Source organism: Podarcis erhardii, assembly GCF_964252035.2.
Source record: "Podarcis erhardii genome assembly, chromosome: 6".
Taxonomy (NCBI): domain Eukaryota; kingdom Metazoa; phylum Chordata; class Lepidosauria; order Squamata; family Lacertidae; genus Podarcis; species Podarcis erhardii.
In genome coordinates this window covers 46,933,052-46,947,476 of record NC_138510.1, presented here as the reverse complement: position 1 = coordinate 46,947,476, position 14,425 = coordinate 46,933,052, and the positions used below count along the sequence as shown (strand labels likewise).

The 14,425-nt window shown below is 42.9% G+C and overlaps 2 protein-coding genes across 2 annotated transcripts in view; one reads left to right on the top strand and one right to left on the bottom strand.

The window, feature by feature from the left end:
- Window positions 1-3,483, top strand: part of ITPR3 (inositol 1,4,5-trisphosphate receptor type 3) — a 100,871-nt gene extending 97,388 nt beyond the window's left edge. The window contains exons 57-58 of the mRNA XM_081866758.1: window positions 744-905; window positions 1,962-3,483. Of these exons, the coding sequence (XP_081722884.1) occupies window positions 744-905; window positions 1,962-2,030 (231 nt within the window). The 3' untranslated portion in view covers window positions 2,031-3,483. The remainder of the gene's footprint in view (window positions 1-743; window positions 906-1,961) is intronic.
- A 517-nt stretch (window positions 3,484-4,000) lies between these two features.
- Window positions 4,001-12,681, bottom strand: UQCC2 (ubiquinol-cytochrome c reductase complex assembly factor 2). Its single transcript, XM_081866757.1, has 4 exons — window positions 12,485-12,681; window positions 6,506-6,580; window positions 5,754-5,823; window positions 4,001-4,493 (listed from the first exon to the last, which is right to left on the bottom strand). Exons 1-4 carry the CDS (start codon window positions 12,620-12,622, stop codon window positions 4,399-4,401), a joined length of 378 nt encoding a protein of 125 aa, XP_081722883.1. The 5' UTR covers window positions 12,623-12,681; the 3' UTR covers window positions 4,001-4,398.
- Window positions 12,682-14,425: the final 1,744 nt, after the last annotated feature.

Sequence of the window (14,425 nt, the reverse complement as noted above, 5' to 3'; positions counted from 1 at the left end):
TTTTCAGTCTATTTGTCCTTGACTTGATGTTTCTGTATCTCCTGCCAGAAGGCAGTAGTACAAACAGACTGTGTCCCGGGTGAGATGCATCCTGCAGGATATTGTTTGCTTTCCTAAGACAACGGGAACCGTACAGTTCTTCCAAAGATGGGAGGGGATGACCAATAATCCTTTGGGCTGTGGTTATGACCTTCTGGAGCACCTTCCTCTTCCTAGCTGTACAGCTGGAGAACCAGGCACAAATACAGTATGTGAGAATGCTCTCTATGGAGCCTCGGTAGAAGGACACCAGCAGTCTCTCACTCAGATTGTTCTTCTTTAAAAGTCTGAGGAAATAAATTCTCTGCTGGGCCTTCTTCACCAGAGCAGTGGTATTTGCGCTCCAAGTCATGCCCTGATCGATAGTCACTCCCAAAAACCTGAATTCCGCCACCCTCTCCACCCGTTCCCCGTTGATATACAAGGGCTGAATGTCCGCCTTTTTTTCCCTGTAATCCACCACCAATTCCTTGGTCTTAGCCGTATTAAGAGCCAGATTGTTCTCTCCACACCAAGCACAAAGCCGCTCCACCTCGTCCCGATAGGCGGACTCATCCCCTCCTGAAATGAGCCCCACCACCGTAGTGTCAGTTAACTGCCCTCTCTTAGGTTCTGCCCTACCTGTTTTGCGGCGCCAGGCTACTTTTGTTCTGATTAGTTATTCCTTCCCTTAAAACACTTGTTTCCTGCAATGACTGTTCCAGAACAAGAACCTGGACTGGTTCCCTCGGATGCGAGCCATGTCACTTGTCAGCAACGAAGGTGAAGGGGAGCAGAACGAGATCCGGTGTCTACAGGATAAACTGAATTCCACCATGAAATTGGTATCCCATCTCACATCACAGCTGAATGAGCTGAAGGAGCAGGTATGAGAAACTTTAAGAACGGGGTGCTTTGGGGAGGGACTAAGGGAATAAACTAAGAGAAGTAGCGCCTTTTTGGAACTTTGGGATGTCATAGAATTAGACCACGTTTGCTAACCCTTCAACTAAATAATGCTCTCTGGGGGGGAAATCCTGTTGTCTGAATGCAATTGCTTTTAGATGAAGCACAGAGCAGCCCTGGCAACATTCATAGAAATGCAAAGGTATCTTATTGCTTTGAATTTTGTGCAGGCTGTCCAGAGGGCATGGTTAATAACTGTCAAAATAAATAAGTAAAATGTTAGGATTACAATTAACAATGTGGCAAACAGCTAGCCTTTGCCAGCCCTGAGATTCAAACTATTCCTCTCGTATATTCCAAGCACACAATCCAACTCGTAGCTATTGCCACAGTTAGTCTTTTCAAATGCTGTTCTGCAAAGAACTCTTATTTGGTGAAAGCTAATAGCAGGTTGCCCCAAAAAGATTAACAGTAGAGGATGCATTGTCCCAAAGATAACATCTGCCTTAACTGATCTCTTTCTACAATGGGGGTGGAGAACCTTTATGGGCCACATCTTCATCTCCCCCACCCAACAGGACCACCCATCTGTCATAGTTGGCCCACAGGCAACGGGGGAGAGAGCCACTATGGATTGAATTCTCTGTGCATCAGCTGATGAATGGGCAGCTTAATCCCCCCTGAAATTTTTAAGCATAGGCAATGCCATTCAAATAGTGTGTGCCTGCAGCGTCTTGTAATTAATCGGGGTAGGGCATACTTGCCCTTCCCCCATATTTTATTCAAGTTGGCATCCCTGGCCTGTGGCTGAAGGTTACCCCCCTCCCTGCTCTACAACATGTAGGTCAGGGAAGTGTGGGCACATTTCTACACGAGTAATGCCAGTTAGCTGAGTACACCCAACGAAAGACCTCACAAGCTTCAACATGCAGGTGTTTGTGGCAGAGAACACTTGTAAATTTGATAAAAGAATGGTGTTGTGAATTCAACTGAAGAAATGAAAACCATCTTTTAAATCCCCCGTTTTTATATTCCAGATGACAGAGCAAAGGAAGCGAAGGCAGCGGATGGGCTTTGTGGATGTCCAGAACAGTCTGAACCACTGAGACAGCAGAATCAACTTCACCAAGCTGAAACTCTACTTTACATATGCACTTCCTGAGGAGGATATTTGGTACTAGGTTGCCAGCACAGATCTCATCCATCAAAGAAAGCCGATTCATGTCATGATGATTCATATTTTGGCATTCCGGCACCACCTTCTGTTCATCTCCAGCAGGGCTGATTGCATTTTATTCAAGAGAGAGACCTGAAGCTGACAACTAGTATGATTTGTCGCTTTGTGCGGATTCATAGTTTACCATACATTTGGGAGCTTTGCTGCTCCTTATGATAGCTCTGTTGCTATAACATGGGTTATCTGTCTCCATGCACTACATTTTGATGGCTTCGCAGCCAGGTGCAAATAGGATTGACACTGTTACTAGCAAGTAGTAGTTGCTATATTTTAACTTATTTTAACAGAGTCCATGAAATTCAACATACATGGATCTCTCTTTACAAGCTTGTCATCTCAGTTTTCCTGGAGTCACTGGCATTTTTCTTCATCTCTAGAATCCTATCTAACCCAAGAAGAAACTAAGAAAATCTACTATTAGCTTAACACTTCGACTGAAGACGAGCGGCAGATTCCATTGTTGAGAAATGCAATGGCATTTTGTTCCATGGAGAGACTTTTATCAGCGTTAGCGGAAGATTGCATGTTTGTGCTGCACTGTGAAAGAGCAATCTCTTCCCCCCTCTTGCCCACACAATATGTTAGAAGACAGTACACACTTAGGCGTTAGCCTGCTTCTGGGAAGGTTAAAAGGTGGTAGAACTGGATTATTTCAGTTGGCTAATGCAAGGTAGCAGTAATATTTCAATTATTATCAGAATGGACATTGAAGGGTCATTAGTTAGTGTAAGAAAACAAGTTTGGGGAGAAGGATGGAGAGAAAAAAAAGAGTACATTATAAAAGTCCTGAGATGTAAATTAACTACACCTCTATCAGCCCTGCTATGCTGGCTGGGGCTGGTGTGAACTGGAAGGCACCACACTGCGAAAGACTTGTTTTAGAATTTCCCTAACCAACATACACTGCCCCAGAGCGTTTCCCCAACCATTTAGAAGCATTGCAAGTTCAACTTCAACAGCCAGGCTACAACTCAAACTCAACTGTAAATAAAACAAAGTACATTAGGTACAGGTTTGTCTAACTGTGAGAGTGGCCACTAGAGGGAGATGATTAGGGAGAGTTGATGACAGTTCCTTGTTCCAGCCTCCATATGCTTTTCCATTCCTTTCTGACCCAAGCAGGGTGTTCCTCCAGGGTACATATTACAGTGCAGGTTGAAGGGGCGGGGGGGCGGGGGAAAGATTTCATTAATCAAGAGTGCAGCTTTGCAATTTGTCTTGCTCTGGAATATTTTACAAATATTGTTTTAAGTTTTAATGTGGTAACTTCCTTAAGTTAACACAAACAGAACCAAATACAATAAAATGGAAGGGGGAAGGAATCACCTCTTGATATGCTTGTTGGTAAAGCTACAAACTTGTCGGACATAAATACGACTGAGCAGATTTTTTTAAAGATCTGTTGCATTAGTTGGATTCTGCTTGATACGGAAGCTATTTAAGCAAATATTTCAGACATATCCTTTTCGGTAGGTTTTCATGAAATGCTCTGACTAGCCCGACTAATCTTGCCACAAGATTCCAGGATGTTCCTAGGCTCACTCTAGGGTGAATTCCATGTTTGCACAGAATGCTGGAAGATCTACTGGCCCTAACTGTTTTCTCATGCTAGATGAGAACAGATGCTGCTTGTACTGCAGGGGCAGATCATGGTGAACCATTTGTTTTTAGAAACTTGTCTACCGTTGCCCATTTTTTTTACAGCAAAAACTGGTATTCTACAAAACAAATAGCTTGAAAATGAGTGCTCTACTGCAACCATTTTGCACCAACATATGGCAGTTGTGCCTTCCTTGAATAAGTGGTGGCATTCCAGTAAAACACACAAGACCACACATCTATATGATATAGTGCCTGTATTTGTTTGGGAATATTCTGAATTCTAAAAAGCCATGAAATACAATTCAGTGATGTCACCTTTCCCTAAAGAACATGCAAACACCTAGACATCCCAAAGAGTGGCAACCATGTCAATATATTTAAAGGCTTTCTAACATCTTCCTAAAAACCAATGTAATCAAGAAGGGCTTGCTTGTCCCATTCCAGAAATAGCTTCACCCAATACTGAAGCATTGTTCCCTGAGATAGAAATGGTTCTGAGATGAGATGTCAAAACCAGATCTCTTTGCTTTAAAAAGTCTGACATCATCCTAGGTAAGCAAATGAAACAAACAAACCTCTGTTTCAAGGAGGCAAAATATAGAGCTTTAGAAAAATTGGCTAGTGTCACAAAGTTATCATTTGGAATCTTCTTCAGGATTCTTGGCAGAAAATTTCTCACGTAACTTTGTCCACTTTCCTTTCTTTGCTTCTTCCATCTGCTTCAAGCTAGCTGCATTAAGAGGAAGTCAGAAAAGACAAAAAATAATAATAGGGCTTTCATTATAAAAGCAATTTTCTTTCAGAGGCTGCTTAAACAGTAACATGGTGATATATGCATGTTTGCCATCATGTATACATGTGACAGAAAGCCACAGCCAGTCCTAGTTCCCTGACGCATGTGCCTGTGCAGTTCACATGCCTGAACACTCGCATTAATCATGTCCAACCACTCCATTTAAAGTACACTCTAAAAACCATAAGGCGTGAAACAACCATTCGTTTCCATCTCAATAAGTTTATGTTTCGCTGCCCGGAGCAGACCTGCTCTCCTTAGTCAGAACAGTACATGTGGAGCCAGCAAAGACTAGCATTTTCTATGCACTGCAGCCAGAACATAAGACTGCTATTTAGCTTCAGGACACTTCAGGAATGTTTAAATTTACTGTTTCTATAAAGGCTGTTTGTCTCAATACAGCTAGCTTAGATAAATCATAGTATAATAGAAAACTCTTGAACTGTAAAAAGTGAAACCAAGCAGAGAAAGCATCTTCTACACAGGTTAATTTAGACTGTTCTTTATCTTATTCCTTGTTCCCAAGCAGAAACCACAAATGCAGGAAGAATGGAAAGCAACAAAATCAGTTGATTACTGATGTCTATTGTGGGAGTGACCGGGAGTCTTAATTTGAGGCTCATTAGCTCTGGGAACACACACTCCCTTCTTCAGACTTGTGTGTCTCAAATGCAGGGCAATTAAACACTGAAAAACCCAATTCTTTACTGAAAGGATTGGAGGCAAAACAGGGCTGATGAGAAACAAGAGAGCAGTATTAGCATGGTCAGGTGGACCCTGAAGTATTCAGTAGTACAAATTATTATTGTAAAAAAATCAAGAGGCAGCACTCCATGCAGCTTGCAAGAGAAGGAATGGCTGGCACCTTGAACAGCTGTTAGGGAACGAGAAATTGCAGGTCCCACTTGCATCTATATCCTAGACTAAGCTCAACTTCTTGGGACACAAAATCCATTTATTATGGTGTGCCAGAGTCCTCAACGTGTTACTCTTAGCACTAACATTAAAGACTGAATACAACTGGTGCATTACAAACAGCTTTTGCATAATGTTTTGCTCATGGGAAGGATATTTATGGGAAGGAGGGAGGGAGGAAACTCCTGTGCGCAAAGCAGGGGGGATGTAAAGGGCAGCTGAATCATTTTAGCCAACCAGATACAGAACAGTAAATGGATAAAGTATAGTTTGCCCAAATACCTGTTGCAAGGACTAGCTTGCATTCTTCAACTGTCACCCCAGTAAAGCTTGTATCTTTCAAACGTGGATACTATGCAAACAAACAGAAAAATATATATAAATATAGCAGCCTCCTGCTTCCCCTGAGAACAATGTTCTCTTAATGTTTCTTCTCATATGGCATCAAAATTGTATGCTGAAGTAAATTTGCTAAATGCTATAGCACGAACATGCTCACTGCTGATATATATATATACACACACACACATACACGCATTTCTGAAATAGCAGGGATGGCTAACGTGGTCCTCCAAATGCATGACTACAACTCCCATCAAGCATAGCCAGTAGCGTTGGATTGGGGCAATTGTAGTCTTAACACTAGGAGAGCCACAGGCTTGCCACTCCAATTTACACAGTAAAAGGTGAACTGGCTTGCTCAAGAAAAAGCAAAGACACTGTGGTAGATAATATGGTGCCCTCTGGATATTATTGGACTTCAACTCCCATTAACCCTGATAATGGAATAATTATCAGGGGGTTGGACTAGATGACCCTTGTGGTCCCTTCCAACTTTACAATGCTATGATTTTATTGGACATGCTGGCTAGGGCTGATGGGAGCTGGAGCCAAACAACATCTAGAAGGTGCCGTGTTGGCTTCCCCTGCTAAAGATAAATCAGAAGGGTCTTAGTATCAGGATTACAAAACATATCCCAGAGGCAGCTGTCAGATTCTAACACTGGGTACCTGGTCACAGTGATAGGACTTACCTTGTTTTTATAGTAATTGGTATGGATTTTGGCTAAACTCTCAAACATTTCATCACAGGTCACTGGATCAGAAATCTGCAAGAGTACAAAAGTACAGTGAAATTATTCCTAGAGTGCAAACAACACTTCCATTGAACAGAAATTTTATATTACCAGTGTTGTATTACCAGTTACATTACATTTTAAAATGCAAACTAGTTTTGTTCTTCATATCCATTCCAAAAGAGTCACTGAATTAAGATACAATCAGAAGCCCATCCCTGAGCAAAAACCTATCTAAGCTCCAGCTCTTTCACATATTAACCCAAAAGTCCTGAGTATACTATGAACAGATGAAGCTGTCTGTTGAGGGAAGGGGGCATTTTCTTACTTACTAAAAAATGACAAAACCCAAATTCCATGTCAATGGCAAATTCTAAACCCAGGCCCTGCCACCATTCAGTCTCACTTATTTCCTTTGAACCCTTAGCTTACCAATATTCCATAAATCTGGGGTACAGTCATGGTACAAAGCCAGTCAGATACAGATAATTAACAGATATAATTACATTAATTTATTATACGATTATTAAGTGCAAAAGTTTTTCTGGTTACTTCAAAAATAGGAGTTTATCTTTAGATTATACTTTTTAAACTTCTTACTGTCACTTTAAATACCAATAGCTTACATCCAGCTAAGACAGCTTTAAAGGAACAGTAAATTGGATAGCTCAGTCAGTAGAGTAAGAGACTCTTAATCTCAGGGTTGTGGGTTCAAGCCCCACAATGGGCAAAAGAGATTCTTGCATTGCAGGGGGTTGGACTAGATGACCCTCATGGTCCCTTCCAACTCTAGAGTTTATGATTAAAGCCCTTTAGCCAAATTGCTTTTGTATTCTCCCCACCCCAATTAACACTATAACTGAGGACTCTGTTGGAAGCCTCTTCATCCAACCCTTTACTGACCTATTGAAGAGATTTGTTTTGCTGCATTGCCCTGGAAATCTGCCCTCTCCTGCCAGTCACCAGAGACCAACGTTCAGGTTCTCCCTTTTCCTCCTCAGCCTAAGCCAAGTGATTCAGCTACCCACAGCACGTTATCAGCCAACAAGGCATTCTGTCCTCCCCTGACCCCCTTCCTCTGCTGTCACTGACCACCCTTAACTCCAAGTCTCCAGCCCACTCCAATTTTCAATTAACTAACAATATTGCACACATTTATTCTGGCCACTCAAGTCCAGCTCCATCCAATCCCACTGTCTAACTGAAAATTCCAAGCTTGCACCCAGCAAACAAAATATGCATACTCTCCCTCCCTCCCGAATACTAAGGATTCTCTCTCGGCTGTCAGTTAAGGCCCCATTCAACAGTTAAAACTAGTTTTCACCAGACCAGACAGAAAACTTCCTACATCGAATACATTACAATGCACAGTACGATACATATGTCAGAACACATTACACAACACCCATTACAACTTAATTCAAATAAACAGGATTTCTTCACACTGCGTTACACTGATGTGCTGCAAAGAAGTGTTCGCAGAATAAACAGCTCCAAAGTATGCCAAACAGATCAACAAACATGAGCAAACCTCTTCACAGAGGGGGAAAAATGCATTTAATCTAAGATACTGTCAATAACTGTGGCCCAGATGCACTAGATAAGAGGACAAAGCACACTTCAAGGTCATGTGGAAGGTGTGTCATCTAACTATCATATTCATTTCTAAGTTTTATTATAGTTGGTCTTCTCAGATAGAAAAAATGATGCATAAACATATGTTTTTAATGAGAGATGGGGGGGGGGAATGTGACATAAACTACAAGAATGATATGTAGTCATGTAATGACCAAACGGCATCTTGGAAAGCAATAATCGGCTGCATGAATTATGCAAGTCAGAATAATATGACGTGTCTTTTCTTCCACAGCCCAAGATATTGGCCGGTGTTCAAATCAGAAAAATGGGGCAGGCCGCTTGTATAATACTGAGTTTTACATATTTTTGTATTCACACTGAAAAACCCTGATAGTGTTGCAGCTATCATGTGGAAAGCAGAAATAGCTTTTCAAAAAAGAAAAAATGCCCCAGCACATCTCATTACACATGGATAAAACAGACATTAGACTTACAAAGTACCTTTATATCTCTGACTCTGCTCTTTATGCATCCCTCCTGCTATTTGGAAAAAAATAATAATCTCTTTACTATATAAAGTATTTTATACATACAAATTGATATCAGCGCTGCAAGCATCAATTTAAATTTTTCAAAACCGATGACAGTTTTGGAAAATTAAGGTAGGAATCAGCTGCTCTGAGCACAAAAAGAAAGGAAAAGCACGTTCTGAAATGGATGGAGCAGACAAAAGTAACAGAACAGCCCTGCTCTGAGGATGCTCAGAAGATAGTGACTCTCTTAAAAATGAGTGTCTGCCATAGATTTATTTCATTAATTTTTGCAAAGTATGCATTCTTCTTCCATGGAGACCATTATGTGGTGATGTACTACCACAATGCATACATACACTGATGTCCCAGGCATTAAGAACTGACTCCAAAACATTTTCAGTGCTGAACAAATCATGACTTGAAATCAAGAAAAGCTCAAGGCCATAGAAATGGTCTCTATCAGTTAAGTAACCTGGAAATAATCCAGCAAAAGCTGATACATCCTGCAAACGAAATGAACGTTTTAAACCGGCATCAACCTGGAGGGCAAGGGAACCTAACAATTTTTGGCACTTGACTGCAGCACAGAAAGAGGGCTATCATTTCAGCTAAGAGACCAGCTGCCCTTTGGCATGTTCCTCCACTGAACTGTTTCCAATGAAACTGATGGTTATAAAAACTAAATTTAAGAACTGGTCCCTGAGTTTCCTTATTTTTCTCTTCCCTTCCTTCCCCCTTTTTTGTTTTTGTGTTGTGTCTTTTACACTGTAAGCTTGTGGGCTCAGAGTGTCTTTGCTTTACTCTGTGTATAGCCTTTGGATACTTTTAGGTACTTCAAAAATGAAAAAGAATAATTTTTGAAAGCATCAGAGCCAGCAGAAAACCTAGCTCTGCCTGGAAATCAGAGACAAAAGACTTTAATGAGAAACTAGGGAACTCTTTAAGTCAGATCCAGATACCTACTATTCATTTCATCTGGCCCTAACTTCAAGTTCCCCACTGCACCAAGGTTCACATCATATACTAAATTTCTGAAAAGGAACTTTCATGTAAGAATTAATATGACACCCATTTGTAGAGCACTGTGATGATAATACACATAAGAGTATATTTTACTGAAGTCAGTCAAAAGAGGGAATTTCAACATGTGCAGCTCTTTTCACCACTGCATGTCGAAATGTACTTGCCAAAAGTCTCTATGCTATTAAAGCCACAGCCTTAACCTCTTAAGCCACCTGGAACAAGAAGTGTGTTCCTGTGATTGTTTCTTTAGCGCTAGGGATGGGTCTTTTCAAAAACTGTGCTATAATCCAGAGAAAAACAGAGGCTATGGACATTACACAGCAGTCATGGTAAGTGGCTTGGGGAGAAGTGAATTTATCTAAGTATTTTTATACAGCACTTCAGTCATTTACTCCTGCCAGGAGCAGTTTATCAGAGAATTTCATGCAACTGATATCATAATTACATTTATATTCTTCCTTGCCACATGCTGCGGTGGAGATCAATCCCACCTTACACAGGAAAAAACTGAAGAACTTTCTAACTTGTCACCCCATTTCCAATGGAATCTTCATTCTGAAGTGTCAAAAACCCACACAGTGAAGCAACCTGCATGTTAAAGTTGTAACTCAACCCTCACTCCTGCTGCTTGCATGGCTAATACTGCATTCGGAGCCCTGGTGCAAACAGTGACTTGAGGTAGAGGGGGCAGTACAATTGCAACATACAATTGGACTGGGCCTCATGCTGTTGCACAGCAGCAGTGAGATCGGCTCAAGCCCAGGAATACCCCATTTGGGGATCTTCCGCACTGTTACTGGATATCCCATCAATGGCACTCCTGCCCATTTAGCTTAGCCTTCTCTGCCCATTGCAAGTGGGGTACAGATTGTTCTGCCCCTTGACACCAAGTCCCATTAAACAAAAGGAGGAGGTCTCAAATAAGATATATACATAAATATTAAAAGCATTTAGATAGTGACTTGAGCTCTAAAATGGAGTTCATTAATTCTCCTGGAAACCTGAGAGCAGAGTGGTCAGATGCACAGTGCCGGCTCTAATATTAGGCAGCAGAAGAGGCAGCTGATTTTGAGAGTCATGAAAGGGTACCAAACTGTGATGCATTTATTATTGTATTTTACTGCCAGAACAGGGGAGAGATGCTTGTAGGATTTTCTGCCTCAGCTGCCCAAATAACAACATGATTGGCCTTGGCGTACTCCACCTCTTGACTTGGGCAGGGAAGGATTCACCTCAGGCAGCAGAATGTCTTGGACGAGGCCCATAGATATAAAAGGCAGGTTTTCTGCACCTTAAAAATTGCTTGCATGGCAGGGACACCTGCCAAAAGCACCCCTCTTCTGAACAACTATTAAAGTTGCAGGGACCCCACACTGTGTTCAAATCTGGCTACTCTAGCAGGGCCGGCCTCTAGCATGAGGCAACCACCTCAGGGAGCAGGATCCACAGGGTAGCCTATACCGATGAAGAGCTTTCTTCTCCTGTTGTCCTTGATGTAGATCTTCACGCCCCCTTCTTCCCTGGCCTGGAAAGTAGGGGCATCATCTTAATGGTTCGCCTCAGGTGCTAAAATGTATTTGGCATGACTCACCTTAGGGCCTGCTTGATTCAGGTTAAAATCCTGTGCACGCTTACCTGGGGAGTAAGCCTCACTGAAGACACAGAAATACAGTTGTACCTTAGAAGCTGATCGCCTTGGGATTTGTACATTTTGGCTCCCAAACGCTGCAAACCTGGAAGTGTTCCAGTTTGCGAATGTTCTTTGGAAGCCGGAACGTCCAACATGGCTTCTGCAGCTTCCGATTGGCTGCAGGAGCTTCCTACAGCCAATCAGAAGCCGCAATTTGGTTTCTGAACGTTTTGGAAGTCGAACGGACTTCTGGAACAGATTCTGTTTGGCTTCCAAGGTACGACTATATTTGGGAATAAGCACCCAGAAGCCTGTGCCGTCTCTTCACCATTACGCTACGCAAACATCCAGTGCCAGATTTATGTATAAGCTAAACAAGCTATAGCTTAGGGCCCCACCCTCTTGGCCCCCCCCCAAAAAAAGTTAAAGAAAAAAAACTGGATGTACATTTCCAAAATATAAGATAAAAAATAAATAAAAGAAAACCTACACACAGTGAGAGCTTAATAACTGTTAATTGTATTTCAGTTCAACAATTACTTTGATAAAATACATATTTTGTTATGTGCAAATGGCTTTAGTTACCTATTAGGTCCATAAATTACCATATAGCATATATTCAACACAAAAAAACAGTGACAATTTGTAGTTGACAAAGGGCAGCTGGACATATAAAGGGCCCCATTACCTTCAGCAGTTTAGGGCCTCATCAAACCTAAATCCGGCCCTGAAAGGATCACACAGAGGCACAAACACACACGGGTTGCCACCCCTCCTGTTTAATACAGGACTGTCCCATATTTCATGCAGAATGTTACGCCCTATATTTGTCCTGTATTTGAGCTCTATCTCCCCCAAGTTACGGATCCTCTCCAAATGCACGTGTTGGAAAGGGCGTGCGAATGGTCATGTGCTTAAGCACAGACAGGTTTACAAATTCACGTGTATGTATGCACGTGTGAAAAGTTCCAGAGGGGCCATCCTGTTCGTCTGAAATAGATTGTATTGCTTTGAAGTCACTTCAGCACCAGATCAAACCGCCCTGTATTTTGCCAGAACAAGGGTGGCCACCCTAAACACGCCACATAAATGTGGATTAAATAATGCGGGGACCACCAGCTGCCCAGGGCGCCCACCTTCCCCCTCCCCCTCCGGGGGTCGCCCCCGCCCCACCTGCGTGTTCTCTCCCTCGCGGAAGGCCTGCGCCACCCTCTGCCGAAGGAAAGTCCCCAAGTCCCGCCCGCGCTTGGTCTCCTCCACGGGCCACTCCTCGCAGAGCTTCAAGAAGCGCCGGTACCGCGTCACCGCCATCTTGGCAAACGCCTGCGCGACACCATTGGCGCGTGGCTCACGTGGTCCGGGCTATGCTAATCCCGTCATTAGTATTCCCAACGGAGGCGCGGCGATTGGCTCCTCCGACTCTCTAGTTCCTCTCTAGTTCAAGCGGAGAGAGCGGATTGGTACCTGCGCAGATGGAACCAGAGAGCTTCCCAGACCCGCGGGGCCGCAGACATAAGAAAAATAGAGAGGTGCCCTCTCTTTTTCAGGATGACAACATTCCGGATTTACATTGGCGAAACGGATTAATGGAAAGGAACGGAGAAATCTGGGATACGGTCGCTGTGATTGAGCAGCTGGGTCGTGCCCACCGAAAACTAAGAGTTAGCGGCAAAGGGACTTCATGCGCCTCCTCCTGACTCGGGACTAATCGAGCATTTGTAAAGTAGCCCTGCCAATGCAAATTCCAAATGCCAATCATCATTTCCCGAAGTTGGAAAGTGTGCGGTTGAGACCAGCGCTTTATGACAGCTCTGCAGGGTTGCACTTTGGAGTTCAGCCTGAGACTTGCTTGGATTATTTTTTTTGGGGAGGGGGGGAGGAAAAGAAAAGAGAAAGATTCACGCCAAACACCCCCAAATTGCAGCCAAAATCGATCTCCCTAAATTCCTCCAGTAGCATACAGAAGCTTGCCTGCAGAGACTTTGCATTAATAAATGTTCAGAAACTAACTGCATTCGTTTGTCACAATAAGAAACAAGTCCCGAATTACAAAGAGCACGACTCCTATCTTTGCTGCTATCTTTTGAAATTTCTTTTGCCGCCCAATGACAGCTGCGGTAAAATCCAGAATTTCTCTATAGGTTTCTGTAGGTTTGCGCAAGGGGTGCGGAGTCCATAGAAACCAGAAATCTGGCAACATGTTACATCGTTATTTTTTCCTATCTCTATGAAAATTCGTTGGATTGGGAAGACTTTAGGGATGGCGCTCATTCTTCGGTATTTGCGGGTGCGCCCGTGTTGGGAGTGGAGAAGGATTGGTAGGGGCGTCGTCTTATGCAAAGGAGACGGGCGCAAGTTTGAGTTTGATTAACACTTGATTTCTCCCAAAGAATTCTGGGAATTGTAGTTTATCCTTCACAGAGCAGCAATTCCCAGTACCCTTAACAAACTCAAATTCCCAGTATTCTTTGGGGAAGCCACGTGCTTTACATGACTAGTTGGAGGCGATCTTTTTCTTACTCCCCTCTATGAGATGCATAGTACGTTTAGGGGTTAATTCAGAAGTGAGGCTCATTTAATGCAGTGGGACTTAGTCTTTCGGAAGCAAGTTCAGGACCGCACCTATGCTATACCATCCTATTCATGCTTACTCCAAAGTAAGAATTCATTGGGATTCACTGTGAAGTGAATGTTGACAGAATTGCAGTCTTAGTCTGCACAGCCACACATAATTTTAAGGCTCTTCTTTCCAAGATGCAATCATATGGTTAACACAGAAGGGCTAGTTGGATAGCCCACAATATGTGAAATGCACAGTTGTTGTCTGACTCTTGGCAGAAAATGAACTACATTTGCATCTGATGATGTGGGCTCAAGTCCATGAAACTCCATGCCATAATAAAATGTGTTAGGATGGTATCTGGTGGTCACAGTAGACCCATTAAGATCAATAGATATAACTTGGCTAACTTAAAGGTAAAAGTACCCCTGCCCGTACGGGCCAGTCTTGCCAGACTCTAGGGTTCTCACTCTATAGTCCGGGAGCCAGCGCTGTCCGCAGACACTTCCGGGTCACGTGGCCAGCGTGACAAGCTGCATCTGGCGAGCCAGCGC